The 13,290-nt window shown below is 39.8% G+C and overlaps 1 protein-coding gene across 1 annotated transcript; it reads right to left on the reverse strand.

Moving 5' to 3' along the window:
- Window positions 1-232: 232 nt before the first annotated feature.
- trhrb (thyrotropin-releasing hormone receptor b) lies at window positions 233-5,899 on the reverse strand. The gene is made up of 2 exons (XM_061931222.1): window positions 5,132-5,899; window positions 233-871 (listed from the first exon to the last, which is right to left on the reverse strand). Exons 1-2 carry the CDS (start codon window positions 5,897-5,899, stop codon window positions 449-451), a joined length of 1,191 nt encoding a protein of 396 aa, XP_061787206.1. The 3' UTR covers window positions 233-448.
- Window positions 5,900-13,290: the final 7,391 nt, after the last annotated feature.

Raw genomic sequence — 13,290 nt, forward strand, 5'->3', positions numbered from 1 at the left:
AATATTGTTACATTTGTACATACTACAGTAATATTGTCATACTACAGTAATATGTAACACTGCAGTAATAATGTCATACTACAGTAATATGGTCATATTACAGTAATATGGTCATATTACAGTAATATTGTCATATTACAGTAATATTGTCATACTACAGTAATATGGTCATATTACAGTTATATGGTCATACTACAGTAATATGGTCATAGTACAGTAATATACAGGAATATTGTAGTAATATTGTCATACTACAGTAATATTTATAATATTGTAGTAATATTGTCATACTATAGTAATATTTCTAATAAATCTTTTCATCCAAGAAAAGCGATCCTAAGACTTTGAAGTGGTCGTCCAGGAAACGTCTTTCATCCGTGAGTCTGCTTCCTCTTCTGGTTGCCATGGCGCTGATTGGCCTCAAAGTATAGTAGTCTGTGTTTGGCTCTCAAAGGACTCCATGAAGACCCGTCCCTCGTACTTGTTCCCGCACCTGCTGGTCCGACAGCAGCCCCTCGGTGACGGTGAGCTCCTCCAGTTCGGTGGCGAAGCGCTCCGTGCTCTCCGCCGCCGACGTGTCCTTGGCGACGCTGTAGCTCAGCGCCACGCTGTAGGCGGCGGCGGCGGGCTTGTCCGAGCGCCGGCGGCCGCAGCGGCAGATCTTGAGGAAGGCGGCGCGGAACTTCTGCGACATGGCGTTGTAGATGAGCGGGTTGACGGCGCTGTTGAGGTAGACGCACACGCGGCAGAAGAGCAGGAACCAGCTGTCCAGGTACGGGCGCTCCAGGAAGGAGTTGACCACCACCAGGGTGCGGTATGGCATCCACAGGCCGGCGAACAGCAACACCACCACCGCCAGCATCTTGGTCACCTGACACCACCGGGGAGAAAATTCAAGACAACAGATACAACTCCACATGCAGTCAGTAGTCCTGTTTTTCACTTCTTTAGTTCTGGTGTTCCTCAGGGTTCCACCTTAGGTCCTCTATACTTCATCATTTGGGACCACAATTCACTTCCAGAGTCCCAAGTGCTGTCACGGAGAGGATCTTTGACTCGCTTTTTCTGCAGAAGGTTCTTAAAAACCTTTTATTTCTATTACAGGTGTGTCCAAAGTGCAGCTGGGGGGCCACTTGTGGGACGCAGCTGGAGTGTGTTGGCCCGCAACATGTCGAAAAAAAGCAGTAAAAATGTAAGAAAAAAGACGTCATGTAATGAGAAAAAAACAAAAAAAATTGATACGAAATTTGAAAAGTGTATGTTTACGTGGGATTTTTTTTTTTTAATTGCTACAAGCAAACATATACTTGGTGCCAGCTTTGTGTTATGAAAAACTGTATTAGCATCAACATTTCAGCTCATTTTGATATTTTCGTCCTCCATTTTAACTGTTGTTGTTTTGTCCCACAACATGTTGCGGGCCAACAACACCCGAGATTTGGTCCGCTAATAGCCCCCTGGCCACACTTTGGACACCCCTGACATTAAAAAAGTGGATATTCATGTGTGGGGAATTTCAAATACTTAGTAGAATGAATCTACTTTAAAAATTTTAGTTCGGAAAAATAGTTTTAAAAAAGTCCTTATTTAGTGTCTATTACAGGGGTGTACAAAGTGTGGCTCGGGGGCCACTTGTGGCACGCAGCTGGAGTCTGTTGGCCTGCAACATGTCGAGAAAAAAAAGCCGTAAAAATGTATGAAAAAAGACAGTAAAAATGTAAGAAAAAAAACGTCATGTAATGAGAAAAAAACTTAAAAAAATTATACGAAATTTGAAAAGTGTATGTTTGCGTGGGATTTTTTTTTTGTAATGCTACAAACAAACTTTATATACTTAGTGCCAGCTTTGTGTTATGAAAAACTGTATTAGCATCAACATTTCAGCTCATTTTGATATTTTCTTCCTACATTTTAACTGTTGTTTTTTTTAGGTGTTGGGTGTTGTTGGCCCGCAACATGTGGGCCAACAACACCCAAGATTTGGTGTGTTAATAGCCCCCTGGCCACACTTTGGACACCCCTGACATTAAAAAAGTGGATATTCATGTATGAGGAATTTAAAATAAAATGTAGTAGAATGAATCGACTTTTAAAATTTTAGTTAAGAAAAATAGTTTTTAAACAGCCCTTATTAAGTGGCTATTACAGGGGTGTCCAAAGTGTGGCTCGGGGGCCACTTGTGGCACGCACCTGGAGTTTGTTGGCCCGCAACATGTCGAGAAAAAAAACAGTAAAAATGTATGAAGACAGTAAAAATGTAAGAAAAAAAACGTCATGTAATGAGAAAAAAACTAAAAAATTTGATACGAAATTTGAAAAGTGTATGTTTGCGTGGGATTTTTTTTTTTTATGCTACAAACAAACTTTATATACTTAGTGCCAGCTTTGTGTTATGAAAAACTGTATTAGCATCAACATTTCCGCTCATTTTGATATTTTCTTCCTACATTTTAACTGTTGGTTTTTTTTGGGTGTTGTTGGCCCGCAACATGTTGTGGGCCAACAACACCCGAGATTTGGTCCGTTAATAGCACCCTGGCCACACTTTGGACACCCCTGACATTAAAAAAGTGGATATTCATGTGTGGGGAATTTCAAATAAAATGCAGTAGAATGAATCTACTTTTAAAATGTTAGTTAAGTGTGTAGTTACAAATTGTATTATTATTAGTTTTTAATATAACAATTTCATGTTGTTCCTATTTCAATACATCTTTTTCTTCTTTTTTCTTACATTTTCACTGTCATTTTTTTCAACAACTAGGTATTGGTTTTCATACATTGTGTTGGCCAACATTGCGGGCCAACAACACCCGAGCTTTCGTCCACAAATGGCCCCTTGACTGCACTTTGGACACCCCTGTAATAACTAAAATGGTGCACTTTGTCACTTACAACAGGGGGCCCCTGAAACATTAACACTGCATAAGTAGCATTCCTCTTCATTTGAATCGGATTCAATAATTCTATCGAACCGAGTCATAATTTTTGCGCTTAAGACATTTCTTCTCTACGACTTGAGCTCCACTTTCCCTCTGTTTGATGTTGTCATGACTTCCACAAGTGGTGGAAAAGTGTATTACACCTGAGTACGGCCCCCAGCTGAGAAGCGGATGTATTTTGGCGGCCTTATGGTCAAGAAGCATCTACACTTCTAATAGTTTAAAATGTAAAACTAAATGTTATGAAAGTTAAATAAGGGACACTGATTAAAAAAATGCATATAATTACGCAGTGCTAAAAAAGATAAATAAACCAAATTAATAATGAATACAATTGAAGTGCATATGAAACTACAGCTTCACTACTTTAGTCATCATTTTTGTGCTTAAGACACTTCTCTTTAACTTTAAATCCAGACTCCTTCTGTTTGTTTGGTGTTGTTATTACTGCCACAAGTGGTGGAAAAGTGTATTACACCTGAGTACTGACCCCAGTAATATTGTCATACTACAGTAATATTGTAGTAATATGTCATACTGCAGAAATATTGTCATACTACAGTGATATGTTCATATTCCAGTAATATTGTAGTAATGTGTCATACTACAGTAATATTGTCATATTACAATAATATTGTAGTAATATGTCATACTATAGTAATATTGTCATATTACAGTAATATTGTAGTAATATGTCATACTATAGTAATATTGTCATATTACAGTAATATTGTAGTAATGTCATACTATAGTAATATTGTCATACTACAGTAATATTGTCATATTACAGTAATGTTGTAGTAATATGTCATAATATAGTAGTATTGTCATATTACAGTAATATTGTCATATTACAGTAATATTGTAGTAATATGTCATACTATAGTAATATTGTCATATTACAGTAATACTACAGTAATTTTGTCATATTACAGTAATATTGTAGTAATATGTCATACTATAGTAATATTGTCATATTACAGTAATACTACAGTAATGTTGTCATATTACAGTAATATTGTCATACTACAGTAATATTGTCATATTACAGTAATATTGTCATACTACAGTAATATTGTAGTAATATGTCATACTATAGTAATAATGTCATATTACAGTAATATTGAAGTAATATTGTCATACTACTGTAATATTGTCATATTACAGTAATGTAGTAATGTGTCATACTACAGTAATATTGTCATATTACAGTACTATTGTAGTAATATGTCATACTACAGTAATATTGTCATACTACAGTAATATTGTCATATTACAGTAATGTCATATTACAGTAATTTTGTCATACTATAGTAATATTGTCATATTACAGTAATATTGTCATACTTCTGTAATATTGTCATATTACAGTAATATTGTAGTGATATTGTCATACTATAGTAATATTGTCATACTACTGTAATACTGTCATATTACAGTAATATGTCATACTATAGTAATATTGTCATATTGCAGTAATATTGTCATACTACAGTAATATGTTCATATTACAGTAATGTCATACTACAGTAATGTCATACTACAGTAATATTGTCATATTACAGTAATATTGTAGTACTATGTCATACTACAGTAATATTGTAGTAATATGTCATACTATAGTAATATGTTCATATTACAGTAATATTGTCATACTACAGTAATATTGTAGTAATATGTCATACTATAGTAATATGTTCATATTACAGTAATATTGTCATATTACAGTAATATTGTCATACTACAGTAATATTGTAGTAATATGTCATACTATAGTAATATTGTTATATTACAGTAATATTGCAGTGCCAGCCTTTTATTGGTCCAAACTATTATTATTAGTTATTAATACAACAATTTCATCTTTTTTGTCATTTCTTCCCCCAACAACACATTGCGGGCCAACAACACCCGAGCTCTGGTCCACAAATGGCCCCTTGGCCGCACTCTGGACACCCCTGTCATATTACAGTAATATTGTCATATTACAGTAATATTGGTGACTAAGTACTGACCTATAACACAAAGTGTAGTGTTTCAACCTTATTTTATTTGTATTTTTCAAAATAAAACGATGTAAAAATGGCCCCCGCTTAACTTTGACTTTGTAAAAAGTTTTTACAACAAATGGTAGTTTTTCTTAAGGCGCGCTGTCCCTAATGTAGTGTCCGCTGTGCCGCAGGACGCACCTGTCTCCTGGACGCCGCCGTCGAGCTGGAGTTCCTGCAGCCGCAGCTCTTCTTCTTCTTCTTCTTGCCGGCGTCGTCGTGGTGGTCGCCGCGGCCTCCCTTGGCGTCGGAGGGCAGCGGGTTGAGGAAGAGGATGCGGCCGATGAGGCCGTACAGCACGGCGGAGAGCAGCAGCGGCACCGCGAAGAAGACGCCGAAGTCGAAGAAGTAGACGGGCAGGTAGAGCTTCCGGGGCACGCGGTATCCGCAGGTGGCCACGGTGACGTTGTCGTAGACCAGCAGCTGCAGGTCGGCCAGGTAGAACCACATGACGCAGTAGACGGAGGTGAGGCTCCACACCAGCACGATGATCCTCTTGGCGCGGGCCAGCGTGCACAGGAACTGCGCCCTGATGGGGTGGCAGATGGCGATGTAGCGCTCCACCGTGAAGGCGGCGATGGAGCAGGACGACGCGTTGATGCCCAGGTACTGCAGGTAGGTGATGAGCAGGCAGCCCGCACGCCCGAACACCCACGAGCCGAAGGCGCCGTCCGCCGCCGTGGGCAAGCCCGCCGCCGTCAGCACCATCAGGTCGGCGGCGGCCAGGCTCACCAGGTAGCAGTTGGTGGGCGTGCGCATGTGCTTGGTGGTCAGCACCACCAGCACCACCATGGCGTTGCCCACCGTGCCCGCCAGGCAGATCAGCAGCAGCACCGCCGTGCTCACCACCTTGTACGGTACGCTGTGGTCCCTCCACACGCCCAGGGTCTCGTTGTTGGCGTCCGACATCTCCTCCGCCTAGACGCGGCACAGAGAGCGTGCCGCTTTTTACGCGCGGCTCCGGCGAGAGATCGGCGAGCTCCTCCGGGGGCGCGCACGGAGAGGAGGAACCGGCGGAAGGAGTGTGCGTAAAAGTCCGCCTCGTGGCCGCCGTTGAAGGTCGTCACTGACGTCACCTACCACACTTCCGGCGGCGCATATTTGGCGTGCGCGCCGTTTATGCTGCACACGTGTGTTTTGCACTTGTTCAACCATGGAGTAGCTTTTATTTTGGAGGGTCAACATGCTGGAAATCGCAAGGGCGTGACTCTTTGGGCACCCGACTCAGAATCGATTCTCAATTCTACACGATTTTAAACCATTCTCGCAATGTATTATTTAGCTTTTATTTTGGAGGGTCAACATGCTGGAAACAGTAATATACATGAACTCCATTAAGAGCGAGACTCTTTGGGCACCCGACTCAGATTCGATTCTCGATTCAACACAATTCTCGATTTTAAACCATTCTTGCAATGTATTATTTAGCTTTTATTTTGGAGGGTCAACATGCTGGAAACAGTAATAAACGTGAACACCATTAAGGGCGTGACTCTTTGAGCACCCGACTCAGATTCGATTCTCGATTCAACACAATTCTCGATTTTAAACCATTCTCGCAATGTATTATTTAGCTTTTATTTTGGAGGGTCAACATGCTGGAAACAGTAATAAACGTGAACACCATTAAGGGTGTGACTCTTTGGGCTGCCGACTCAGAATCGATTCTCCATTCAACACAATTCTCGATTTTAAACCATTCTCGCAATGTATTATTTAGCTTTTATTTTGGAGGGTCAACATGCTGGAAACAGTAATAAACGTGAACACCATTAAGGGCGTGACTCTTTGGGCACCCGACTCAGAATCGATTCCCCATTCAACACAATTCTCGATTTTAAACCATTCTTTCAATGTATTATTTAGCTTTTATTTTGGAGGGTCAACATGCTGGAAACCGCCAAAGTAATAAACATGAACTCCATTAAGAGCGTGACTCTTTGGGCACCCGACCATTCGATCCAATTCAGAATTGATTCTGAATTGGATCGAATGGTCGGGTGCCCAAAGAGTCTCGATTTTAAACAATTCTCACAATGTATTATTTAGTTTTTATTTCAATTCTCGATTTTAAACGATTTTCGCATTTAGCTTTTATTTTGGAGGGTCAACATGCTGGAAACAGTAATAAACATGAACACCATTAAGGGCCGTGACTCTTTCAGCACCCGATTCAGAACTGATTCTGGATTCAACACAATTTGTGATTTTAAACCATTCTTGTAATGTATTATTTAGCTTTTATTTTGGAGGGTCAACATGCTGGAAACAGTAACAAACATGAACACCATCAAGGGTGTGACTCTTTGGGCACCCGACTCAGAATCGAGTCTCCATTCAACACAATTCTCGATTTTAAACCATTCTCGCAATGTATTATTTAGCTTTTATTTTGGAGGGTCAACATGCTGGAAACCGCCACAGTAATAAACATGAACTCCATTAAGAGCGAGACTCTTTGGGCACCCGACTCAGAATCGATTCTCAATTCTACACGATTTTAAACCGTTCTTGCAATGTATTATTTAGCTTTTATTTTGGAGGGTCAACATGCTGGAAACAGTAATAAATGTGAACACCATTAAGGGCGTGACTCTTTGGGCTGCCGACTCAGAATCGATTCTCCATTCAACACAATTCTCGATTTTAAACCATTCTCGCAATGTATTATTTAGCTTTTATTTTGGAGGGTCAACATGCTGGAAACAGTAATAAACATGAACTCCATTAAAGGCATGACTCTTTGGGCACCCGACTCAGAATCGATCCTCAATTCTACACGATTTTAAACCATTCTTGCAATGTATTATTTAGCTTTTATTTTGGAGGGTCAACATGCTGGAAACAGTAATAAACGTGAACACCATTAAGAGTGAGACTCTTTGGGCACCCGACTCAGAATCAATCCTCAATTCTACACGATTTTAAAGCATTCTCGCAATGTATTATTTAGCTTTTATTTTGGAGGGTCAACATGCTGGAAACCGCCACAGTAATAAACATGAACTCCATTAAGAGCGAGACTCTTTGGGAACCCGACTCAGAATCGATTCTCAATTCTACACGATTTTAAACCATTCTCGCAATGTATTATTTAGCTTTTATTTTGGAGGGTCAACATGCTGGAAACAGTAATAAATGTGAACACCATTAAGGGCGTGACTCTTTGGGCACCCGACTCAGAATCGATTCTCCATTCAACACAATTCTCGATTTTAAACCATTCTTGCAATGTATTATTTAGCTTTTATTTTGGAGGGTCAACATGCTGGAAACCGCCACAGTAATAAACATGAACTCCATTAAGAGCGAGACTCTTTGGGCACCCGACTCAGAATCGATTCTCAATTCTACACGATTTTAAAGCATTCTCGCAATGTATTATTTAGCTTTTATTTTGGAGGGTCAACATGCTGGAAACAGTAATAAATGTGAACACCATTAAGGGCGTGACTCTTTGGGCACCCGACTCAGAATCGATTCTCCATTCAACACAATTCTCGATTTTAAACCATTCTTGCAATGTATTATTTAGCTTTTATTTTGGAGGGTCAACATGCTGGAAACCGCCACAGTAATAAACATGAACTCCATTAAGAGCGAGACTCTTTGGGCACCCGGCTCAGAATCGATTCTCAATTCTACACGATTTTAAACCATTCTCACAATGTATTATTTAGCTTTTATTTTGGAGGGTCAACATGCTGGAAACAGTAATAAACGTGAACACCATTAAGAGCGAGACTCTTTGGGCACCCGACTCGGAATCGATCCTCAATTCTACACGATTTTAAAGCATTCTCGCAATGTATTATTTAGCTTTTATTTTGGAGGGTCAACATGCTGGAAACCGCCACAGTAATAAACATGATCTCCATTAAGAGCGAGATTCTTTGGGCACCCGACTCGGAATCGATCCTCAATTCTACACGATTTTAAAGCATTCTCGCAATGTATTATTTAGCTTTTATTTTGGAGGGTCAACATGCTGGAAACCGCCACAGTAATAAACATGAACTCCATTAAGAGCGAGACTCTTTGGGCACCCGACTCAGAATCGATTCTCAATTCTACACGATTTTAAACCATTCTCACAATGTATTATTTAACTTTTATTTTGGAGGGTCAACATGCTGGAAACAGTAATAAACGTGAACACCATTAAGGGCGTGACTCTTTGGGCTGCCGACTCAGAATCGATTCTCGATTCAACACAATTCTCGATTTTAAACCATTCTCGCAATGTATTATTTAGCTTTTATTTTGGAGGGTCAACATGCTGGAAACCGCCACAGTAATAAACATGAACTCCATTAAGAGCGAGATTCTTTGGGCACCCGACTCGGAATCGATCCTCAATTCTACACGATTTTAAAGCATTCTCGCAATGTATTATTTAGCTTTTATTTTGGAGGGTCAACATGCTGGAAACCGCCACAGTAATAAACATGATCTCCATTAAGAGCGAGATTCTTTGGGCACCCGACTCGGAATCGATCCTCAATTCTACACGATTTTAAAGCATTCTCGCAATGTATTATTTAGCTTTTATTTTGGAGGGTCAACATGCTGGAAACCGCCACAGTAATAAACATGAACTCCATTAAGAGCGAGACTCTTTGGGCACCCGACTCAGAATCGATTCTCAATTCTACACGATTTTAAACCATTCTCACAATGTATTATTTAACTTTTATTTTGGAGGGTCAACATGCTGGAAACAGTAATAAACGTGAACACCATTAAGGGCGTGACTCTTTGGGCTGCCGACTCAGAATCGATTCTCGATTCAACACAATTCTCGATTTTAAACCATTCTCGCAATGTATTATTTAGCTTTTATTTTGGAGGGTCAACATGCTGGAAACCGCCACAGTAATAAACATGATCTCCATTAAGAGCGTGACTCTTTGGGCACCCGACTCAGAATCGATTGTCAATTCTACACGATTTTAAACCATTCTCGCAATGTATTATTTAGCTTTTATTTTGGAGGGTCAACATGCTGGAAACAGTAACAAACATGAACACCATCAAGGGTGTGACTCTTTGGGCACCCGACTCAGAATCGAGTCTCCATTCAACACAATTCTCGATTTTAAACCATTCTCGCAATGTATTATTTAGCTTTTATTTTGGAGGGTCAACATGCTGGAAACCGCCACAGTAATAAACATGAACTCCATTAAGAGCGAGACTCTTTGGGCACCCGACTCAGAATCGATTCTCAATTCTACACGATTTTAAACCGTTCTTGCAATGTATTATTTAGCTTTTATTTTGGAGGGTCAACATGCTGGAAACAGTAATAAACTGAACACCATTAAGGGCGTGACTCTTTGGGCTGCCGACTCAGAATCGATTCTCCATTCAACACAATTCTCGATTTTAAACCATTCTCGCAATGTATTATTTAGCTTTTATTTTGGAGGGTCAACATGCTGGAAACTGCCACAGTAATAAACATGAACTCCATTAAGAGCGAGACTCTTTGGGCACCCGACTCAGAATCGATTCTCAATTCTACACGATTTTAATTGATTTTCACAACGTATTCTTTAGCTTTTATTTTGGAGGGTCAACATGCTGGAAACAGTTATAAACATGAACACTTGCCGGCAGTCCCCATTTAGGGTGTGACTTTTTGGGCACCCGATTTAGAATCAATTCTCGATTCAACACCATTTTAAACGATTCTCGCAATGTATTATTTAGCTTTTATTTTGAAGGGTCAACATGCTGGAAACAGTAATAAACGTGAACACCATTAAGGACGTGACTCTTTGGGCACCCGACTCAGAATCGATTCTCCATTCAACACGATTTTAATTGATTTTCACAACATATTCTTTAGCTTTTATTTTGGAGGGTCAACATGCTGGAAACAGTAATAAACATGAACACCATCAAGGGCGTGACTCTTTGGGCACGGGCACCCGATTTACAATCGATTCCCAATTCAACACAATTCTCGATTTTAATTGATTCTCCCAATGTATTATTTAGCTTTTATTTTGGAGGGTCAACATGCTGGAAACAGTAATAAACATGAACACTTGCTGGCAGTCGCCATTAAGAGCGAGACTCTTTGGGCACCCGACTCAGAATCGATTGTCAATTCTACACGATTTTAAACCATTCTCGCAATGTATTATTTAGCTTTTATTTTGGAGGGTCAACATGCTGGAAACAGTAATAAACGTGAACACCATTAAGGGCGTGACTCTTTGGGCTGCCCACTCAGAATCGATTCTCGATTCAACACAATTCTCGATTTTAAACCATTCTCGCAATGTATTATTTAGCTTTTATTTTGGAGGGTCAACATGCTGGTAATAAACATGAACTCCATTAAGAGCGAGACTCTTTGGGCACCGGACTCAGAATCGATCCTCAATTCTACACGATTTTAAAGCATTCTCGCAATGTATTATTTAGCTTTTATTTTGGAGGGTCAACATGCTGGAAACCGCCACAGTAATAAACATGAACTCCATTAAGAGCGAGACTCTTTGGGCACCGGACTCAGAATCGATCCTCAATTCTACACGATTTTAAAGCATTCTCGCAATGTATTATTTAGCTTTTATTTTGGAGGGTCAACATGCTGGAAACAGTAATAAACGTGAACACCATTAAGGGCGAGACTCTTTGGGCTGCCGACTCAGAATCGATTCTCGATTCAACACAATTCTCGATTTTAAACCATTCTCGCAATGTATTATTTAGCTTTTATTTTGGAGGGTCAACATGCTGGAAATCGCAAGGGCACCCGACTCAGAATCGATTCTCAATTCTACACGATTTTAAACCATTCTCACAATGTGTTATTTAACTTTTATTTTGGAGGGTCAACATGCTGGAAACAGTAATAAACGTGAACACCATTAAGGGTGTGACTCTTTGGGCTGCCGACTCAGAATCGATTCTCCATTCAACACAATTCTCGATTTTAAACCATTCTCGCAATGTATTATTTAGCTTTTATTTTGGAAGGTCAACATGCTGGAAACAGTAATAAACGTGAACACCATTAAGGGCGTGACTCTTTGGGCACCCGACTCAGAATCGATTCCCCATTCAACACAATTCTCGATTTTAAACCATTCTTTCAATGTATTATTTAGCTTTTATTTTGGAGGGTCAACATGCTGGAAACCGCCAAAGTAATAAACATGAACTCCATTAAGAGCGTGACTCTTTGGGCACCCGACCATTCGATCCAATTCAGAATTGATTCTGAATTGGATCGAATGGTCGGGTGCCCAAAGAGTCTCGATTTTAAACAATTCTCACAATGTATTATTTAGTTTTTATTTCAATTCTCGATTTTAAACGATTTTCGCATTTAGCTTTTATTTTGGAGGGTCAACATGCTGGAAACAGTAATAAACATGAACACCATTAAGGGCCGTGACTCTTTCAGCACCCGATTCAGAACTGATTCTGGATTCAACACAATTTGTGATTTTAAACCATTCTTGTAATGTATTATTTAGCTTTTATTTTGGAGGGTCAACATGCTGGAAACAGTAACAAACATGAACACCATCAAGGGTGTGACTCTTTGGGCACCCGACTCAGAATCGAGTCTCCATTCAACACAATTCTCGATTTTAAACCATTCTCACAATGTATTATTTAGCTTTTATTTTGGAGGGTCAACATGCTGGAAACCGCCACAGTAATAAACATGAACTCCATTAAGAGCGAGACTCTTTGGGCACGCGACTCAGAATCGATTCTCAATTCTACACGATTTTAAACCATTCTCACAATGTATTATTTAACTTTTATTTTGGAGGGTCAACATGCTGGAAACAGTAATAAACATGAACTCCATCAAGGGCGTGACTCTTTGGGCACCCGACTCAGAATCGATTCTCAATTTTACACGATTTTAAACCGTTCTTGCAATGTATTATTTAGCTTTTATTTTGGAGGGTCAACATGCTGGAAACAGTAATAAACGTGAACACCATTAAGAGCGAGACTCTTTGGGCACCCGACTCAGAATCGATTCTCAATTTTACACGATTTTAAACCGTTCTTGCAATGTATTATTTAGCTTTTATTTTGGAGGGTCAACATGCTGGAAACAGTAATAAATGTGAACACCATTAAGGGCGTGACTCTTTGGGCACCCGACTCAGAATCGATTCTCGATTCAACACAATTCTCGATTTTAAACCATTCTTGCAATGTATTATTTAGCTTTTATTTTGGAGGGTGAACATACTGGAAACCACCACAGTAATAAACATGAACTCCATTAAGAGCGTGACTCTTTGGGCACCCGA

The sequence above is a fragment of the Nerophis lumbriciformis genome, linkage group LG37 (assembly GCF_033978685.3).
Source record: "Nerophis lumbriciformis linkage group LG37, RoL_Nlum_v2.1, whole genome shotgun sequence".
NCBI lineage: Eukaryota > Metazoa > Chordata > Actinopteri > Syngnathiformes > Syngnathidae > Nerophis > Nerophis lumbriciformis.

Coding starts and splice junctions, on each gene's coding strand:
- trhrb (XM_061931222.1), bottom strand. CDS start 5,899: ATGTCGGACGCCAACAACGAGACCCTGGGCGTGTGGAGGGACCACAGC. Junction 872..5,131: donor CGGCGGCGTCCAGGAGACAG/GTGCGTCCTGCG, acceptor CGGTGGTGTCAG/GTGACCAAGATGCTGGCGGT.